Source organism: Bos indicus x Bos taurus, chromosome 21 (genome assembly GCF_003369695.1).
Source record: "Bos indicus x Bos taurus breed Angus x Brahman F1 hybrid chromosome 21, Bos_hybrid_MaternalHap_v2.0, whole genome shotgun sequence".
Classification (NCBI taxonomy): domain Eukaryota; kingdom Metazoa; phylum Chordata; class Mammalia; order Artiodactyla; family Bovidae; genus Bos; species Bos indicus x Bos taurus.
In genome coordinates this window covers 54,663,833-54,685,000 of record NC_040096.1, presented here as the reverse complement: position 1 = coordinate 54,685,000, position 21,168 = coordinate 54,663,833, and the positions used below count along the sequence as shown (strand labels likewise).

General features: G+C 39.8%; 2 protein-coding genes and 1 pseudogene across 8 annotated transcripts in view; 1 reads left to right on the top strand and 2 right to left on the bottom strand.

Annotated features, from left to right (window-relative positions):
- The window catches only part of TOGARAM1 (TOG array regulator of axonemal microtubules 1), a 78,448-nt gene extending 74,761 nt beyond the window's left edge, over window positions 1–3,687 (bottom strand). For 3 of the 6 annotated variants that reach the window (XM_027521655.1, XM_027521656.1, XM_027521661.1), the window contains exon 1: window positions 1,403–3,687. In XM_027521655.1, coding sequence (XP_027377456.1) covers window positions 1,403–3,448 — 2,046 coding nt within the window. In that variant the 5' untranslated portion in view covers window positions 3,449–3,687. The remainder of the gene's footprint in view (window positions 1–1,402) is intronic. The other 3 variants (XM_027521658.1, XM_027521657.1, XM_027521660.1) reach the window with 2 other exon arrangements.
- Window positions 3,688–3,802: 115 nt separating this feature from the next.
- KLHL28 (kelch like family member 28) overlaps window positions 3,803–21,168 on the top strand; it is a 32,646-nt gene continuing 15,280 nt past the window's right edge. Inside the window, exon 1 of one of the 2 annotated variants that reach the window (XM_027521662.1) lies at window positions 3,803–4,021. The gene's annotated coding sequence lies outside the window, so the exon portion shown is untranslated. Of the gene's footprint in view, window positions 4,022–15,067; window positions 15,105–21,168 lie in introns of those variants that run through there. The other variant, XM_027521663.1, reaches the window with a different exon arrangement.
- On the bottom strand, window positions 11,979–13,071 carry LOC113879841 (annotated as a pseudogene).

The window sequence follows — 21,168 nt, the reverse complement described above, 5'->3', positions numbered from 1 at the left end:
AGGTATGGATCATTAGTGGATGTTAAGAACAGGGATGGAAGGTTGTTGAGGTATTCCTAGTGTCACAGAGTATCTTACAGATCATATGCTAATTATAAAGAGGAAAATAAACCTTTGCAACGGAGTGGTTATCACACCTTAACCAAGTGATGTAATATGACGTTCACAAGGTTGTATTTTTGCTAAAATTGTTTATCTTGAATGTAACATAAAGAAACAGTAAGATAGATTAAGATTCTTCAAAAATAAGTCAATGTCATGAACAAACACACAGATGGGCTTGTAATTCTATGTAAAAGACATATTAACCATGTGAATCTTGACTGACTGGATCCTGGAAGACAAAATAGTATAAAACACATTTTGGGGACAATTGGAGAAATATAAATAGAGGCTATTACTACTGGTATTCCGGGGTGTGATAATGGTATGATGGTTATAAATGGGAATGTCATTCTTAGGAGTCATATACAGAAATGTTTAGGATGAAATGTCAAGATACTTGCACTTATTTTCACATGGTTCAGCAAATACGAAGCACATATGGCAACATGACAACTGGTGAATCCAGATGAAGTATATGAATATTCACTATGTGTATGCACACATGTGTGCTCAGTCGTCTCCAACTCTTTGCAACCCCATGGAGACCTTTAGGCTCCTCTGCCCATGGATTTTCCATGCAAGAACACTGGAGTGGGTTACCGTTTCCTCCTCCAGGGCATCCTCCCGACCCAGGGATAGAACCCACGTCTCCCGCAATGGCAGGCAGAGTCTTTACCACTGAGCCACCTGGGAAGCCCCAGTAGTCACTGTACTATTCTTTTAAGTAAACTATAGATTTGGAATTTTCAAAATAAAGACTTTGGGGTGGAAAAAAAACCCTTAGTTCAGATGTCTGGTCTTCTTGGAAGGTTTTTCCCCTGCCAGTGTAATTATTTTTTCTACTTTCAGCATTTCCATAGGACTCAAAATTTCTATTTTAGCACTTAACCAATTTGTAGCTGCCCATTTACAGGTCTGACTTTTCCTTAACTAAACTCTGCAAAACCCATTTGATCTTCATTCCTAGAATGTGTTTTGTTTTTTTTTCTGGTACCTACTAGGTATTCAGTGTTTGTTGTTCGAATGAGTAACAGATATGCCAAAGTGACAGGTCAAAACCGAAATCCAGGTATTTTCTATACCAAATTGTGCCTCAAATTTAATCAAATCCATCAAGCAGAAAACCTACTGAAGGTTCCTGTGTGTTCTGTCCCATTATAATTGATACATCAGCAAACTGATTTAAAAACAAAGCATAACAACCCTCAAAGAGCCTCATTCCTCAGTCATTACAGGCATACTTCTATTTTAAATTATTTCATAGTTTCAACTCACGGAAATTAGAGAAGATGCATACCTGTTCTATGTCCTTGGAACTGGAAGTATGGTTTTCGCCCGTGACTCCAGGCTGCTCATTTTCCCATGGTAATTTATTTTTTCCTTTTCCTGCACTTAGTACCCTTCGAGTACAGATAGTTGGACTATAAGATCCATAAGTTTGCATGCTATCCCTTGTGTGGTCACCACAGTGACAGTGTGCACTCTGAGTTCTGTTACCAGCCAAAAGCCAGTCTGCATCTGCTCCATGTGCCAAATGGCTCGATCTACCCTGGGCAGATGATGGAATGAGTACCGCATATTCCACAAATCCCTGTTCTGTTAACTTTGGGAGGGTTTTCCTAGCCAATCTGGCCTGCACAGCATTCATCACTCCATCTCCATTATCCTGCAGCTCCACAGTATCCACAGCTTTGAAAAGGATGCTGGTTTTACCTGAGCCCATTGACGATGCCAACACAGCAAAGGCTTCAAGAGCTGCCTGGCGTACCCTGCGTTTGCTATCTACAAGAGCTGGGGCAAGATCAAAAGACAGTTTGGATAAGTCAAAATCCTCACTGGGATAAGTCAGGAGGGAGCAGATGCAAATGTTCACCACCTCCTCTCTCACTCTGGAATGCTTATGTTTGAGATGTTCCAGGAGCAAGCAAAGCACCTGTTGAGGACCTACTTCCTTCATTAGCTTGAGGAAGATTTTCATGTACTCTTGTTTGATCACCAACTTGTTGTCTGCCAGCACTTTGACAGAAGCTGCTATAACAGGTCCCAAGAACTGTTGTACCTGCTCTCCAAGGCGAATAACCAGTAAATGCAGGACTTGAAGTGTGCCATGGACCACTTTGAAGTTAGAATCGTCTAACAAATTATACAGCAAACTAATGAAACTCACAAGGCTAGGATGAGAGGTGGAACTTGGGTTAAAGCGACCCATCACCTGTTTCAGTTCCTCAACAGCCTGAGTCCGGTTCTTATAGTCTTCCTGATCTAACAACCTTGAATGCAGCTCCTGAGGAATAATCCCAAATTTAAGATTGCTGTTGGAAAGACTCCTTGCACAGGGAAGGGGATCTTCAGGAAATCCAGATGCTTCAAGTTCCAAATAATAAGGAACCTGACTTCCAAACTGGGACTCCAGGCGGCGATTGTAGTGTCTCCTCAAGGCAGAAGGCAGGCGAGAGATATAGGACTGAAATCGCTCTTGGCCAAGACGCTCCCCTATTTGTTGAAGTGCAGAGAAAGCTGTCTCAGATTCTTCTTCTATCTCCTGACCGCCAAGCTTTCGGGCTAAGGATATTATCACTTCGGTAAGATCTAGGTCGAGCAACAAATCCTCAGGGGTAAGCAAGATAGGGAACAGTAGTGCTGTGGAAGCTCTAAGCCGGGCATCGGTACTTTCCAGTCCTTGTTGTATAAGCGTCCTCAGCACCTGTCCAGAGCTACGCTTCAAACAGATGTGTAGGATCTGCAGCGCATCCTTCCGCAGGGCTGGATTCTCTTCTCGTAGCGAGACGACAAGCTGAGGCAGAAGAGCTAAGCTAAAGGCCTCTTCCAGCTGGCCTAACTCCCCCTGACCCCGGAGAACGTCCGAGAGGAACTGCAAGCAGAGTCGTTTCTCATCACTACCTCCTTCCACAAGCACTCGGCCCAGAGCCCGATAAAGCGCTTCCTTTCGTCGGGGGAAGCCAAGTCGACCGCCCCGCCGCGGCAAAGCAGCCTGTAAAGCCTGGAAGGCCTCGGAAGGATCGGGCGCGGTCCGCAGTTGTTGAAGGAGCCGAGTCTCCTCTTCATCTCCCCCCGACAAACCACCTCCAGGCCCAGACCAACTACTTGAGATTGCCTCCGCGGGCATCAAGAGGGTCGAGGCCAGAGGCGAAGGTGTCGGGGGGCAGGAACCGTGATCTCCGGCAGCTCCACGGCAGCAATAGTTTTTCTCGCCTCTCATGGCGCCCCCACCTCGACTATCATCAGTCTCTGGGGCGGAAGGACGACTGCGGCTCTGGAGGCGATAGGCACAGAGGGATGGAACGGGCGGCAGCGGGAGCAGGGCTGAGGGCGCAGCCGCCATGGAGGGTAGTCAAGTGGCGGAGACTAGAGCAAACCATCGTCTCCGAAGGGCTCGATGGAGCCCAGCCTTCCTGTTCCTCTCCAAGCCTCGACCTGCAGAAGAGAAAAAGGGAACAACTTGAGCCCCTGACTCCCGGAGGCTGCCTTCGGCAAAATGGCCCCCGACTGAGCCCCAGACCCCACAGCTGCCACCGGGCGTAACCAGGGGCACCACGTGACCAAACCGATCGCTTCCATGGTGATGTACCCAGCGCGGACCTCTTGACCCGGAAATCAACCTGCCGTGATGCATGCAGGGTCATGTAGTCCACGTCAGAAATTCGGGCTAGGCGGAAGGGCTCGGGAAAAGGAAGTGAGAACGTTGCGAACGTAAGGAACGTATCTGGAATGGAGAAGGCGAGGAACAGATAAAGCATTAAGCGGAAGTGACGCTCTCCTTGCTCAGGGCGGAAATTCCCCGCCCCACCCGTAAGAATTAGGGTTTGACTAGAGACAAGTAAGGATCTTGCCCGGTCTCGAGTTGTCCACGGCTCCTCCTCCTCCTGTCGCTGCGGGCGTGATTCCTGGGACTCAGGTATTTTCCTTTGCTGTCCTTTTGCAGCGCAGGCTTTGACAGAGTTCTGCTGGAGTGCCGCTGGTGTTAGAGTAAGATGTAAAGAAATGAACGGGAGCAAGCAGGGACAGAGGCGACATCTTCTTGTGCAGGGCTCGTTATCGCAGTAAACGCGTTGTTGTCTACAGCCCTGAGTAAGGGCGATCCTTTCCTCCTGCGGTCCGCATACCGGTACGAGAGATCCGGACTAAGGCCAAGCTCAGAGCTCGCGTACTTTTTTTCAAATCCCGGTGTTTTTGGACCTTACTCTCCCCGTCCTCTCCTACCTACTCCCCGCCCCCGCCTCAGTCCCCTTTTCCTACTTCTCTTACCCTCGGGTTGTGAAGGGTTGGTGGTTTTCTGTCGTTTTCCCTTATCCTCATCACTTTAAGTTCTCTTTGAAAACGTGCTTGATCTGCAGATAAATCTGTTTTTCCTTGTAGCTAACCTTCTGTCCCTTATAGGTTCTCAAAGTCTAATGCAGTTCCTCTGTGGGACTCACCCCTTTTCCCCGCTAGCTCCCTCTGCCACCCCAGCCTGCCTGCAGGATCTTCGCGCAGCTCTGCAGCCTTTCAGTCTCCTGGAAACCGAGATTGCAAAGACAATTTCAGTTGCGGTTGAAGTTCTTTGCCTCACTGTCCTCAGAGAATTCCGCCCTATAGTTTTAGAGCCGATGATTGACATTTCTTTGTTTTAGGCGAACTGTGAATTTGGTGAGCAGTCTTTCTTCCTTGTAATTAAACGTAGGCGGAAACAATTGAAGAGCTGGAGTGCTTAGTGTGAGGCAGAGTTCTTTCAAGTGCGGAAGAGAATATTTTGGGGAAGGAATAATACAATTGTTTTTGAATGACCCAGTGAGAAAATTCTGTTATCAAGTCTCCAGTTTATGCACTTAAAATACCAGTGTTCCTACCCAGTTCTGTACCGCACAGAATGTCTCCTGAATCCTTTTTTAAGTCTTACTATGACAAACCAATTTTATAAAAATATTTGCTGGATAAGTAAGACAAGCTCAAAAATCATTTCTGGATATTGTCTTAAAGTACAATTTGATTATTATAGGTTTCTTTTTTCCTTTTCTTTTGGAAGTAGAATAAATGAAAACGAAGCCTGTGTAAACATGCATCCTTTTGCTTTGGTTTAAATTCTAGGATGTTAGTTAATTTTAATCAATCATTTTAGTGTTTAAATGAATCTCCCTTAATTTGGTTTGACTATATTTCAGTAGACGAAAAACTTTTTTTTTTTTTTAATTTTGTGGGTAGGATAAGGGCAGAAAAGTGAAAACCGAGACATGATTTTGACAGTTGTCAATGAGAAAGAATGTCAGTTTCTCATATTTCCAGAGAAAGAAGTTCAAATTCATACTTCTACTCATGTATGCTAAGGTATCAGGAACTCAATTCAGACTAAACTAAAAGAATGATATACACATCAGAATGTAACATTAGAATGCCAGTTTATGTTGAAATAGAAGATAACCCTTTTCAGTGATCAGAATTTTCAGGTTGAAAATCCAGTGCATTCTTTCCTGTATCCAAGAACTTGGGAAGTTGTGTGGTAATGATGGAACAAAGAAAATGAACTTAGAAAGTCCTGAATTATACAGCATCATTAAAATTATGGTAGAAGTTTAAGAATTACCTATTCTGTCTATAAAAAATACTTTTCAAGGGATTTGAATGCTTAAATCAACTACTTATATCCTTTTCCTTGAAACAAAGCAAGATGAGTTTTCATTTTAACCCCTTTTCTTAGGGCCCTGTAGAGCACTATGTTATAGATTGCAGTAGATATTGCAATTTTATATCTATTACCTTTAATTTCCTTGATGAAGACTTGGAAGATGCATTATTCTCTATGATGGATATTTAGGAAATGGGACCTTATCAGCATCCCATATCTTACTAATTATCTTTTAGGTTTGAAAGTGAAAGTCCCCGAGTCGGGTCCAACTCTCTGAGACCCCATGGACTGACTATGCAGTCCATGGAATTCTCCAGGCTAGAATACTGGAGTGTGGGTATACTTTCCTTTCTCCAGGGGATCTTGCCTACCCAGGTATCCGTCCCAGGTCTTCCCCATTGCAAGCGGTTTCTTTACCAGCTGAGGCACCACGGAAGCCCATCTTTGAGGGTTATTTTATGGAAAATAAATCTCATCTATTTAATGTGTATTCTGTTTATTTCTATCATGAAACAAATTTTTTAAAAAATTTTATTCTTTAATTCTAGGGATCAAGGGAATTCTAGACATTGTGTATTGACTTGTGTTTTGTATTTATCTATGTATAGAGATATTATAAATTTCTACTACTACTTTCTTAAGTTTCAGAGTAGTGGAATACAGTATTGGGTATATTAATAGTACACCTCTGAAAGTTGAAAAGGAGTAATTAAGAATACATTGCAAATAGCAAATTCAGATTTTAAAAAGTTAAAATAGTAATTTGAAGATAATTTCAAGAAAGTTTAGTTAAATTAATGGGTTATAAGAATGTGTGATACATACCTTAATTTTTTGAACTGAAGTTAAGATAAACAGAGTTGCCCTAAAAACATTCCTTATTTCCACAGTCAGAATAAAATATATATTGGTTGGATTAACCACTATAGTTTTTTCCTCGTTCTTACTCAAATTTACAGACATGTAGGGATATTGGAAATAAGTGCATTCTGTAAACTGTTAAGAATTTTGTATAGTTTAAGAAGTTATTGTGAAGAAATGCTATGCAAATGAAAAGTGCTCTTGACATTAACAAGTAATTATAATTATACTATTATCTATTGAGTGTTTGCTATGTGCCATACACTCTGCTTAGTACTTAATATTAACTCATTTAATCCTCACAACAGTTTTCTGAGGTTACATCATCTACATTTGTACTACGGCACATTTTGTGGGTGTTTCCATTGGAAAGTAATTACTGAAATTAGTCATTTTAGCTATGCTTAGAGCTTTGGAGAAGTTTTGGGGGAGGAGAATGTTGAAACTAGGATAAAATTAGGTTTTTCCATCATTAATCATTCATATCTATTACTGTGTATTATTTGATTGTATGTATTTTAATTTTCCTCTTTGAGTTTCTGTTCTGAGGCTTTTTGGTTTCTTGCTTGAGTCAGAACTGTAATAAGGTTAAGAAATTATGAGCTTATTTTTATCCATATAGAATTAAACAGGTTTTCTTACTGTGTATCAGTGTTATATTTCATTTACTTAGATTTAAGTCCCAAATCCACTGTTCATTTCAAGTCAAAAACTGTACTTTTAAACAATAAAAAAACCTGTTGCATTTTAAGCACTAATCTTTATAAATTAACAGAATATCACGTTTTTTCTAACCAGTTTTTCAGTAGATGGGTTAATTCTATAACTTCAAGCTTTTACTGGATGTGGTAATGGCTTTGGGGACTTGCTTTCTTCTGTATTATTTTGGAATCTATGTACAGTGAGTGATTTGTATAACAGGCTTCTAATTTTACTTTTGTTTCTCCGGATATAATGAAAGTCAATCTCAGATAAAAGGAAAATATGCCACCTTGTTTCATAGGTTCAGTGTTAAAATTATATGCCTCTTGAGGTTTGACAGAAAGCAACAAAATTCTGTAAAGCAATTATCCTTCAATTAAAAAATAAATAAATTTAAAAAATTATATGCCATAATTACTTGAATTCTGTGAGAACTGAAATGTGGAAAAGAAATTTAAACAATTCTTGTTTCTCGTCACCATTTATTTGCTCTTATTATAGCAGATAATTGCCTCCCAACTGATTTCAGCACCATTGTTTTGTAGCTTAGGTGTCAATTAAGTATAACAACTCAGAACTTGACCTTTATTAGCTTGGTTTCAGAATCTAAAATTGTGAAGTTGCTGTAGACTATGGAAAGTCTGAGTCTAATTTTATCTAACATTTGCTGATTGCATCTTTCTGTTATGGTTTAAAATGCTTTTCTTTTCTCTCTGTTTCTTATAAAGTAATACTTGGATCAAGTCTATTGACTTCATTTGATTTTGGTGTGTGTGTGGTGGGTTATAGGTGGTATTATGATCTTCTGTCAGAAGGCCCTGTTGTCTGGTGGTCTCTGTTTTTGTGATGTTAGCAGCCCTTCATAACCAATGCCTGCCTCCGTTACTTCGTTAAGATTGAGAAATGATGATATTCTATCATTCCTTCGCTAAAAACTGGGGTGCTTGTATAAAGAAAAACTTACCCTCATCTGCTTGGTAACCGACTTGTACAGTTAATATAGGAAGTTCAGTTGCTCAGTCATTTCTGACTCTTAACAGCCCCCTGGACTGCAGCATGCCAGGCTTCCCTATCCATCACCAACTCCTGGAGCTTGCTCAAACTCATGTGCATCAAGTCGGGGATGCCATCCAACCGTCTCATCCGCTGTCCTCTTCTCCTGCCTTCAGTCTTTGCCAGCATCAGGGTCTTTTCAAATGAGTCAGCTCCTTGCATCAGGTGGCCAGAGTATTGGCGTTTCAGCTTCAGCATCAGTCCTTCCAATGAATATTCAGGACTGGTTTCCTTTAGGATGGACTGGTATGATCTCCTTGCAATCCAAGAGACTCCAAGAGTCTTCTCCAACGCCACAGTTCCAAAACATCAATTCTTCAGCACTCAGCTTTCTTTATGATCCAATTCTTGCATCCATACTTGACTACTGGAAAAACCATAGCTTTGACTATATGGACCTTTGTTAGTAAAGTAATGTCTCTGCTTTTTAATACGCTGTCTAGGTTGGTCATAACTTTTCTTCCAAGGAGCAAGTGTCTTTTAATTTCATGGCTGCAGTCACCATCTGCAGTGATTTTGGAGCCCAAAAAAATAAAGTCTGTCACTGTTTCCATTCTGTCCCCTTCTGTTTGCCATTAAGTTCTGGGACTGGATGCTATGATCTTAGTTTTTTGAATGTTGGGTCTTAAGCCAGCTTTTTCACTCTTTTACTTTCATCAAGAGGCTCTTCAGTTCCTCTTTGCTTTCTGCCATAAGGGTGGTGTCATCTGCATATCTGAGGTTATTAATATTTCTCCCGGCAATCTTGATTGCAGCTTGTGCTTCATTCACCCCGGCATTTCACATGATGTACTCTGCATAGAAGTTAAATAAGTAGGGTGACGGTCTACAGCCTTGTCATAATCCTTTCCCAATTTGGAACTAGTCCATTGTTCCATGTCTGGTTCTAAGTGTTGCTTCTTGACCTGCATACAGATTTCTCAGGAGGCAGGTAAGGTGGTCTGGTATTCCTATCTCTTTAAGAATTTTCCAGTTTGTTGTGATCCACACAGTCAAAGGCTTTAGAGTAGTCAATGAAGCAGAGGTAGATGTTCTTTTGGAATTCCCTTGCTTTTTCTTTGATCCACCAGATGTTGGCAATTTGATCTCTGGTTCTTCTGCCTTTTCTAAATCCAACTTGAGCACCTGGAAGTTCTCGGTTTACGTACTGTTGAAGCCTAGCTTGGAGAATTTTGAGCATTACTTTACTAGCGTGTGAGGTGAGTGCAATTGTGTGGTAGTTTGAACATTCTTTGGCATTGCCTTTCTTTGTGATTGGAATGAAAACTGACCTTTTCCAGTCCTGTGGCCACTGCTAAGTTTCCCACATTTGCTGGCATATTGAGTGCAGCACTTTCACGGCATCATCTTTTAGGATTTGAGATGTAGGAAAGGTATGATAAATGCTTGATTCTTTCCCTTTATTTGCTTGGTTTCAAATAATGAGTTGATTCATTAGTATCTTCTAGTGGTGATGAGTTTTTTAAAATTAGCATTAATTGTATTATCATTATGAACTCATGGATTTAAGCATGTCTGCTATGTTTTAATCAATTGCAGTTACGACAGTGGATGATCAGTTTGTCCCATCTGTGACTAGTGAAGGCCTGTTCAGGTTGGCTCCAAAGTTTTTTATGACCTTAGTCATCATTGATAGCTTTATTGCTGTCTACTATGTAATGATTCCAAATTTATCTTGACGTTTTCTGTCTTAGGTCTAGAAATCAGCTGTTTGTCCAAGGAATTCTATTTCCTTAGAGGGAAACAATATTTAGGGACCCCATCTGGTGCTAGGAGTGCTCTGTGTTACTGGGTTGGTCATAATTTCTAGCCCTTTTCAGTTGACAGAGCTCAAAAATATAATTTTATCTTTTTCTTAATTATACATTTTATACATTTGTATCTTGTACGTGTTTTGTTATATGCATAATTTATATAGTTAGTGTGTATAATATTGTTTATATATATGTATTTATTCTGTTATTTTTACTTCAAAATCAGACCACAGAGACTTCCCTGGTGGTCCAGTGGTAAGACTCCGTGCTCCCAATGCAGGCAGCTTGGGTTCAATCCCTGGTAAGGGAACTAGATCCCACATGATGCAATAAAGATCGGGTATGCCACAACCAAGACTCAGAGCAGCCAAATAAATAAAATATTAAACAAAAAATCAGACTGCAGGGTTTATGTCTAATATCTCAGGCTTATGACTTTATCTCTTTTCTCCTTTACTAAAGATTAAAAATCCCGGATCACGAATGATGACCAGGGGTGATAAGGTTAGAAATGTCAGATAATTATGCACCATGGCAGTGCACAGTAACCATTTCAGAACACAGATAACATCTTCACCAACTATGTGAAGTGGTATAAGATTTTTTAAGGCATACCTCTCTAGGGATGGCCCATCAAATTACTAAAGTTATTTGGTATAATATGGTTAGGCTACTAACTGAACATTGAGTTCCTTTGTTTCCTTTTATTTTCAAATTGTTGTTTTTAAGGTTTAATTTTGCTTTATAATTACGTAAAATACTACCTTAATTCCACAGTCAAATCTGTAAAACTGAGATATGTTTAAAGATGTGTAGCTTTATCTCTATCCCCTCCACTCTGTTCTCTCCTTCCTCTGTTAGGTAACCTTTTAAAAATATACCATGTTATATTTCCTTAAAAAAAAAATAAGTGGGTATATATATTTGTAAAACCCCCCCCCTTTCTTAAATAAATAGTGGCATACTGTACACATATTTCTCTTCCATGCTTGGATCAGGAAGACCCTGCAGAGTAGTATATACAGAGATTCCTGATTCCCGTTCACAGCTGCATAGTATTCCATTGTGTGGATGTGCCAGGGGTTTCTTTCACCCACCCTTTCGTTGGTGGGCATTAGAGCTTAAAATTCTTGGTTTGTTGCCTTTTAGTCTCTCAAATACTAAAGTAAAAAGCATAAGGTATTATTGTTTTGCTTTTACAAATAGACCTGTAATTATTAGCCTTATGCATTTGTCTTTTTATATTTTTGCCAGTGTATTTTTTGATAATTTCTTAGAAGTAGAATTGTTAGATTAATGAGTAAATGCAAGTGTAATTTTGCTAAGTTTTCCAGATCTATTTCCAGAGGTCTCTATCATTCAGCGTTCCCTCGGGGATGGATGAATGTGTTTGTTTCTCATAGCCTCACCAAAGTATATTGTCAGGAAAGCATTGTTATTAATAACTCCATATAGTTGTTTTTGGAGAAGGCAATGGCACCCTACTCCAGTACTCTTGCCTGGAAAATCCCATGGATGGAGGAGCCTGGAAGGCTGCAGTCCATGGGGTCGCTGAGGGTCGGACACGACTGAGCGACTTCACTTTCAGTTTTCACTTTCATGCATTGGAGAAGGAAATGGCAACCCACTCCAGTGTTCTTGCCTGGAGAATCCCAGGAACGGGGGAGCCTGGTGGGCTGCCGTCTATGGGGTTGCACAGAGTCGGACACGACTGAAGCGACTTAGCAGCAGCAGCAGCAGCAGCAGCATAGTTGTCTTTGGTGTTTTTTTTGGTGATATTTTCTTTAATTTTGTGACCCCATGGACTATACAGTCCGTGGAATTCTCCAGGCCAGAATACTGGCGTGGATAGCCTTTGCCTTTTCCAGGGGATCTTCCAAACCCAGGGATCAAACCCAGGTCTCCTGCATTGCAGGCCAATTCTTTACTAGCTGAGCCACAAGGAAAGCCTTTAATTAAGTACAAAGACTTTTCCAGTCACGTCACATGGAGATCATTTTATCCATCCTCTGTTTGGCTGCCAGTCTTTTGTCTCTCTCCACAGCAATGGTAAAGCAAATACCCTTTCCACGGGGAGGAGAGATCCATGGTTTGTTGCCTTTGCCAATAATGAAAATGTTTGAGAGCCAAGTGGCAAAGTTGTTGCCATTGGCATTTTTCACATGAACTACATCTAAAGAACCTGGATGGCTCTTCTGGTTGGTAATCACACCAATTCTTTTCAGGTTAGCACCTCCAGTCACCATGCACAGGTTACTAGTGTCAAATTTGATGAAACCAGTAATCTTGTCCATCTCCAAGGCAATTTGAATGGTGTCCTTCACTTTGATGAGGGGATCAGGCAAGGATGGTGCGAGCATATGGGTCACCAGATGAAGGATTCCTTTTGTCCCCACAAAGATCTTTCTCACTTTGCACAACTTACACTTGGCCTCCTCAGGTGTAATATGATGAAGAGCAAAGCGACCCTTCGTGTCATAGATCAAACGAAAATTCTCTCCAGTCTAATAATGCTGATGACATCCATAAAATCAACAGCGTAGGTTATTGGTGCGAATTTGCCATTGACCTAAATGAAACGCTGCTGCAAATCTTCATCTCCTGTTAAGGCATACTTAAGTCTGTTCCTTAGGGAAATGATTAGGGGGAGACATTCCCTCAGCTTGTGGGGACCAGTAGATGGATGAGGGGCAAACACACCAGTCAGTTTATCCAGCATCCAGTTTTTTGGAGCTGCTACAGGCTCCAGGTGCTTCTTGGGACCTCTAGCCATCGCTGTGCTGGGCACAAAAAGAGGCCTCCATATAGTTTTAATGCATTTGATTACAAATGAAGTTGAAGAATTTTTCATATACTTAAGAACCATATATTTTTTAACCTCCTGTTCATTTCTTTAGACTGTTTATAGTGCTAGAGTATTTTAGGAATGTTTTATTTTTTGATGTTGCATCTTTATATATATTATAAATATTTTTCTCAACCTTATTCACATGTTTTTCTTTGCTTATGAATTTTTTAACTATTCAAAGTTTTTTAATGTAATTAATCTAACCTGTCTTTTCACTTGTACCATACTTAGGAAACTATTCTTCAATCTCAAGTTATAGAGAGATTCACACATTTTATACAAATGCTTGTATATTTTCATTTTTTCCATTTATACCTCTGATCCATTAGGAATTTATCTTGGCGTAGATATGTGGAAGTAAAGTGGCTTAGTCATGTCTGATTCTTTGCGACCCCATGGACTAGCCTACCATGCTCCTCCATCCATGGGATTTTCCAGGCAAGAGTACTGGAGTGGGTTGCCATTTCCTTCTCTAGGGGGATCTTCCCAACCCAGGGGTCGAACCCAGGTCTCCCACATTGTAGGCAGATGCTTTACTCTCTGAGCCACAAGGGAAGTCCCAGATATGTGGAAGGGATCTAATTTTATCTTTTTTTCTTGTGGCTATTCTGTTATCTCAACATGTTTACTTGAAAGTCACACTTTTCCTCACTGATTTTGAAATGCTGCCTTTATCATAAGCTAAATTTTCATGTTAAATTATCTATTTCTGTATTTTCTATTCTCCACTGATTTGTTTCTCCAAACCAAACATTCTATTTAATCCACAACAGATTTTACAAATGAGAATGTTCAAGTTTAGAATAAGTAATTTGCCTAAAGTCTGCAGCTACTGAGTAGTCAAATGTTGACTTGAACCCATTCATCTCTCTGGCCCTGAAATGCACACTTTGACTCACTGTTCTTTCCTCTTTTCCATGGTACTTACCTTTCATTGTGCACAAGGTTATTGATAAGATAAATGAAACTGTGTAAAGCTGGCAAAGGTCAGGTTTTGAAGATTCGGAATTCTTGCTTCCGTGAGCTATTTTTAGCCATTTATGGGTAAATAAGAACCAAGTATAGTCACAGTTGTAATTCATAGTTTTGAAGGAGGTACAGTTATAATTTGTAATAATTTTTAAATAGTTACACTTGTGCTGGAAATATTTTAACTGATTTTAAAACATTAACGTGCATAAGAATGCTAATACATTCTTGAAACACAGATTGCTGCTCCTTCCTCTCTGTAGTTTCTGAATCCTTAGGTTAGGTGTGTGCTTGGGTTCAAGAATTTGCATTTTAGCAGATCCTAGGTGATACTGATGCTGCTAGTGTAAGGATCATATTTTGAGAACCATTGTTTTAAAGCTTGCTCTTTTTAAAATTCTGTGAATTTCTCTAAAGTCAAATTTCTTGAGCGAGAGAAGTCAAATTTAAAGTAATAAAATTGATGTGTTATGACAAATCTTCAACGTAATTCATTTTAAGTTCCCTATATTTACTGTTCTTAAAGTTCGTAGTTCAAATCATTTTGGTTATAAGAATATAATCTCTTAAACTTCATTCTCAGTAGTTCTTAAAGGGAGTGGACATCGTGTCATTTGTATCCAGTCCAATGATAGAAATATGTATGGGTGTTCTTTTAAAAATGTATGTCATCTTTACCAGTATCCTTCCTTGAGTGGTTTTTAAAACTTTGATCATTTTTATTATTTTGGAGAGAAAAAAGGAGAAATACAATAAAGGGTGTAAGTATAGGGAAACTGCTTCGTCATGGTATTCTGACCTTGCATGTATACACATAGGCAAAAGCTTGGACTGTGGGACTGAAGCTTATCTGAGTCTTGGAACAAGAGAGGAAGGTCCTTAAGGAACTGCTACAAGGCCATCTCCTGCGTGCCTCTCTGTCTCCCCTGGAAGTCTGCCATGATGCTGTTTCTCTTTAGCTTTCCAGAGTGATGGGCCTTCCCTGCTAGCTCAGACGGTAGAGAATCTTCCTGCAGTGCAGGAGACCTGAGTTCAGTTCCTGGGCTGGGAAGATCCTCTGGAGAAGGAAATGGCAACCCACTCCAGTATTCTTGCCTGGAGAATTCCACGGACGGAGAAACCTGGCGGGTACAGTTCGTGGGGTTGCAGAGTCAGACACAACTAAGCAACTAACACACGCGAGTGTGCTGAGGTATGAGACTTTCACGTAGCAGAGCTGTGGGATGCAGAACTGCTGCTGCCATCCAGCCTCCTTTGTATGCATTTTCCTTTTTGGTGTGTAGGGCAGGGATCCAGGGAGCTTAGTCTTTTACTGTCTGTGAGTAATAAACTGTCTAAATACAGAAGTGGCTTACTGTATCTTTTCTGGTCAGATTAGTCAGGCTTTGGCCTTGACCTGTTTGTATTTGTTCATTTGTCCCAGCCAAGTGGGAATGTCTCCTCTCTAGTTCTATGTATTATAGTTCTATCAATGCACATTAAACCTCCCTAAGATTCGCATGCAACTGGTGAGTCTTTTCTCTCTTATTCTATACTTGTATAGTTGTTCTGGAATCCACTATAGAATCTTAACGTTTATCCCTCTTAAATTTCTTCTTGTTAGATGTCAGGTCTTTTTGGATACATGTTTTACTGGCTGGTGTATTTGTTGTCCTCTGCAGCTTTGTATCATCTGCAGAGCTGAAGGGCCTGCCCCCAGTATCTTCATCTTGGCCTTACACCATACCAGCAGAAACCTCCCTCCAGGTAGACCTCATTCCATTAAGTAGTATACTGTAGTGTGGTTATCCAACCACATGCTAGTTTAGCTAACTGAACTAGCTTATCATACTTCTGGTTTTGTTCTCAAAATCATGTCTTTAAATATCATGTATTTTTCTGATCTGCAAGTCTTTCAAATACATAAAAAGAAACCCCAAGATTCATCTGTGACACATCTTCTTGTTAGTTCGTCCATCCTAGTGTTAGAAATCACTACATCATCTTCTCAATATTCACAAATCAACTCGTTAATAATTTGTTTTATAGTGTTATCTAAAATTAACATTATCCTTTCCAAGATGTTAGTAGAAATTACTGTCTTATTTTTTAAAATAGTTTTTAGTCTTGTGGCACTGGCAATGATTCAGGGGTCTCATTCACAGGTTCTTTTAAATATCGTAGGATTTAGTCTGGGAGAGGTATGAACTTATAAAGTAGCTAGATCTCCTATTTTTCCTGCTTGATTTACTTTTTAAAAGATTTAAGTACAGTTTTAGGTTCACAGCAAAATTAAGGAACGTACAGAGGTTTCCCATTTACACCCTTCACCAGCACGAGCATACCTTCCCCCATCGTCCATGTCCCCCACCGTAGTGGTGTGTTTGTTTTAATAGGTGAACTTACATTGACGCATTATCCCCCAAAGTCCATAATTCACCTTAGGGTTCATTCTCAGTGTTGTATATTCTGTGGGTTGGGACAGGTGTATAATGATACCTATCTACCATTATAGTGTTATATAGAGTAATTTCACTGCCCTAAAGGTCCTGAGTGCTTTGCCTATTCATCTTCCCTCCCCAAAACCCCTAGCAACCATTGATATTTTTACTGTCTTTATAGTTTTACCTTTTCCAGAATATCATATAATTGGACTCTTGCAGTGTATAGCATTGTCAGGTTGGCTTCTTTTACCTGATAAGACATTTTCTCTATGTCTTTTAGGAGCTCGACAGCCCATTTCTTTTAGCACTGAATAATATTCTGCAGTCTTGATGTAGCATAGTTTAATAGTTACCCATTCACCTACTGAAGGACACCTTGGTTGCTTCCAAGTATTGGCACTTCAAAATAAAGTTGCTGTAAACATCCACGTGCAAGTTTTTGTGTGGACATAAATTTTCAGTTCATTTGGGTAAATACTGAGGAAGGGGAATGCAGGATTGTATGATAAGAGTATGTTTAGTTTTATAAGAAAGAAAAGTAAAGTCGCTCAGTCATGTCTGACTCTTTGCGACCCCATGGACTGTAGCCTACCAGGCTCTTCCATCCGTGGGATTTTCCAGGCAAGAATACCGGAGTGGGTTGCCATTTCCTTCTCCAGAAGATCTTCCCGACCCAGGGATTGAACCCAGGTCTCCTGCATTGTAGGCAGACGCTCTATCGTCTGAGCCACCAGGGAAGTCACTTATAAAACCATACAGGTTAGTTTTATAAGAAGCTATCAAAGTGTCTTCCAGAGTTGCTGTACAATTTTGGATTCCCACTAGCCATGAATGAAAGTTCCTTTTGCCCCATATTGTCCCTCACGTTGGGTGTTCTCAGGGTTCTGGGTTTTAACCATTCTAATAGGTGTGAGGTAGTATTTCATTGTTGTCTTAATATGCAATTTCCTGATGACCCGTGACATCATTTCATCTGCTTACTTACTATCTGTATCTTTTCTGGTGAGGTGTCTGTTAAGGTCTTTAATCCATTTCTTAATCAGGTTGTTAATTTTCTTATTGTTTAATTTTAAAAGTTCTTTGTTTAATTGAATAATAGTTCTTTATCAGTTGTGGTTTTCAAAGATATTTTCCCCCAGTGTGGGGCTTGTCTTCTCATTCTCTTGACAAGTTTTTCCCAAGTTAGAAGTTTTTGTGGGTTTTCTGTGCGTGAGTGAATGTATGTGTGTTTGTTTTGTTTTTAATAGGGATGTCCAGCTTGCCATTCTTTCTTGTACAGATTATGCCTTGGTGTCATATCTAAAAATAATCATTGCCATACCCAGGGTCATCTAGAATTTACTCTTGTGTTATCTTCTAAGTGTTTTATAGTTTTGCATTTTACATTTAGGTCTGTGATCCGTTTTGAGTTAATTTTTCTGAAGGATATAAGTAAGGACTGTGTGCAGTTGCATTTTTTTATTTGTGGATATCCATTCCACCTCCATTTGTTGAAAAGACCTCCATTGTATTGCCTTTCTTGCTTTGTTAAAGATCAGTTAACTGTGTTTATGTGGGTCTATTTCTAGACTCTCTGATCTGTTCCACTGGTCTATTTGTCTGCGCTTTCACTGGTGCCGTTCTGTCTTCATTACTATAGCTTTATAATAATGCTTGAAATTGGGTAGTATCAGTCATTCGACTTTATTCTTCTTTTTCAATATTGAGTTGGCTATTCCGGGTATTTTGTCTCTCTGTGAAAACTTTAGAATCAGTTTTCACCATCCACAAAATAACTTGCTAGAATTTTGATTGGGATTACGTTGAATCCGTAGTGCAAGTCAGGAAGAATCGACATCTTGATAATGTTGAGAGTCTTATCCATGAACATGGAATATCTCTCCATTTATTTAGTTCTTTGCTTTCTTTTATTAGAATTTTATACTTTTTCTCATAGATCTTCTACATATTTTGTTAGATTTATATATAAGTATTTCAATTTTTAGGTGTTATGTAAATGATAATATGTTTTAAATTTCAACTTTTACTTGTTCATTGATGCTTTGTAGAAAAGTAATTGACTTTTGTATATTGACCTTGTATCTTGTAAACTTGCTATAATTGCTTCCTAGTTTCAGTGTTTGGGGGGTTTTTTGTTTTGGATTTTCTACATAGACAGTCATGTCATCTGCCAACAAAGATAGTTTTGTTTCTTTCTTTCCAATCAATATACCTTTTATTTCCCTTTCTTCTCTCATTGTATTAAACAGGTGTCCTTTTTCATACTCTTATTTTCTGTATCATTCAGTTTCCTGTTTGTTGCTCACTTTTCATTCTGAATAACATCTCCTTGTTAAATCAGACAAATGAGAGTAGAGAGGGATATGTTTCACAAGACACCATTTTTAATTAATTGCATGTAAAGGAATTGAGTACCTAAATGTTTATAGACTTTCAGATGAAATTAATTGTGACCTAGCCTTTTCAAAATTGGAATTGGATAGAAGATGGGAGAGGAGAAAGTTTATAGACAAAATCTGGCAAATGGTAAGAAAATACTTATATTGAGCTGTTGTAATTACATGAGCTTTATTGACGTGAAAGGTCATTATGGAAAGAATGAAACCGGTGAAAGTGAGGACCATGAGAAGAGAATGAGACAAGTGCTGTATTCATAGCACTTCAGGTTTTGTGGAACTTAGGTCAGTAGGTGCCCAATATGCTGCTGGAGATCAGTGGACAAATAACTCCCAGAAAGAATGAAAGGATGAAGCCAAAGCAAAAACAGTACCCAGTTGTGGATGCGACTGGTGATAGAAGCAAGGTCCGATGCTGTAAAGAGCAATATTGCATAGGAATCTGGAATGTCAGGTCCATGAATCAAGGCAAATTGGAAGTGGTCAAGCAGGAGATGGAAAGAGTGAATGCTGACATTCTAGGAACAGCGAGATAAAATGGACTGGAATGGGTGAATTTAACTCAGATGACCATTATATCTACTACTGTGGGCAGGAATCCCTTAGAAGAAATGGAGTAGCCCTCATGGTCAACAAAAGAGTCTGAAATGCAGTACTTCGATGCAATCTCAAAAACAACAGAATGATCTCTGTTTGTTTTCCAAGGCAAACCATTCAGTATCATGGTAATCCAAGCCTATGCCCCAGCCAGTAATGCTGAAGAAGCTGAAGTTGGAACAGTTCTTTGAAGACCTACAAGACCTTTTAGAACTAACACCCAAAAAAGATGTCCTTTTCATTATAGGGGACTGGAATGCAAAAGTAGGAAGTCAAGAAACACCTGGGATAACAGGCATATTTGGCCTAGGAATGTGGAATGAAGCAGGGCAAAGGCTAATAGAGTTTTGCCAAGAGAACACACTGGTCATAACAAACACCCTTTTCCAACAACACAAGAGAAGACTCTATACATGGACATCGCTAGATAGTCAACACCAAAATCAGATTGATTATATTCTTTGCAGCCAAAGATGGAGAAGCTCTATACAGTCAGCAAAAACAAGGCCAGGATCTGACTGTGGCTCAGATCATGAACTCCTTATTGCCAAATTCAGACTTAAATTGAAGAAATTAGGGAAAATCACTAGACCATTCAGGTATGACCTAAATTGGATCCCTTATGATTATACAGTGGAAGTAAGAAATAGATTTAAGGGACTAGATCTGATAGAGTGCCTGATGAACTATGGAATGAGGTTCGTGACATTGTATGGAAAATAAGGATCAAGACCATCCCCATGGAAAAGAAATGCAAAAAAGCAAAATGGCTGTCTGGGGAGGTCTTACAAATAGCTGTGAAAAGAAGAGAAGTGAAAAGCAAAGGAGAAAAGGAAAGATATAAGCATCTGAATGCAGAGTTTCAAAGAATAGAAAGGAGAGATAAGAAAGCCTTCCTCAGCGACCAGTGCAGAGAAATAGAGGAAAACAAGAGAATGGGAAAGACTAGAGATCTCTTCAAGAAAATCAGAGATACCAAGGGAACATTTCATGCAAAGATGGACTCGATAAAGGACAGAAATGGTATGGACCTAACAGAAGCAGACGATATTAAGAAGAGGTGGCAAGAATACACTGAAGAACTGTACAAAAAAAGATCTTCACAGCCAAGATAATCACGATGGTGTGATCACCCACCTAGAGCCAGACATCCTGGAATGTGAAGTCAACTGGGCATTAGAAAGCATCACTACGAACAAAGCTAGTGGAGGTGATGGAATTCCAATTGAGCTCTTTCAAATCCTGAAAGATGATGCTGTGAAAGTGCTGCACTCAATATGCCGGCAAATTTGGAAAACTCAGCAGTGGCCACAGGACTGGAAAAGGTCAGTTTTCATTCCAACCCCAAAGAAAGGCAATGCCAAAGAATGCTCAAACTACCGCACAATTACACTCATCTCACATGCTAGTAAAGTAATGCTCAAAATTCTCCAAGCCAGACTTCAGCAATATGTGAACTGTGAAATTCCTGATGTTCAAGCTGGTTTTAGAAAAGGCAGAGTAACCAGAGATCAAATTGCCAACATCCGCTGGATCATGGGAAAAGCAAGAGAGTTCCAGAAAAACTTCTATTTCTGCTTTATTGACTATGCCAAAGCCTTTGACTGTGTGGATCAAAATAAACTGTGGAAAATTCTTCAAGAGATGGGAATACCAGACCACCTGACATGCCTCTTGAGAAACCTGTATGCACGTCAGGAAGCAACAGTTAGAATTGGACATGGAACAACAGACTGGTTCCAAATAGGAAAAGGAGTACATCAAGGCTGTGTACTGTCACCCTGCTTATTTAACTTCTATGCAGAGTACATCATGAGAAACACTGGGCTGGAAGAAGCAC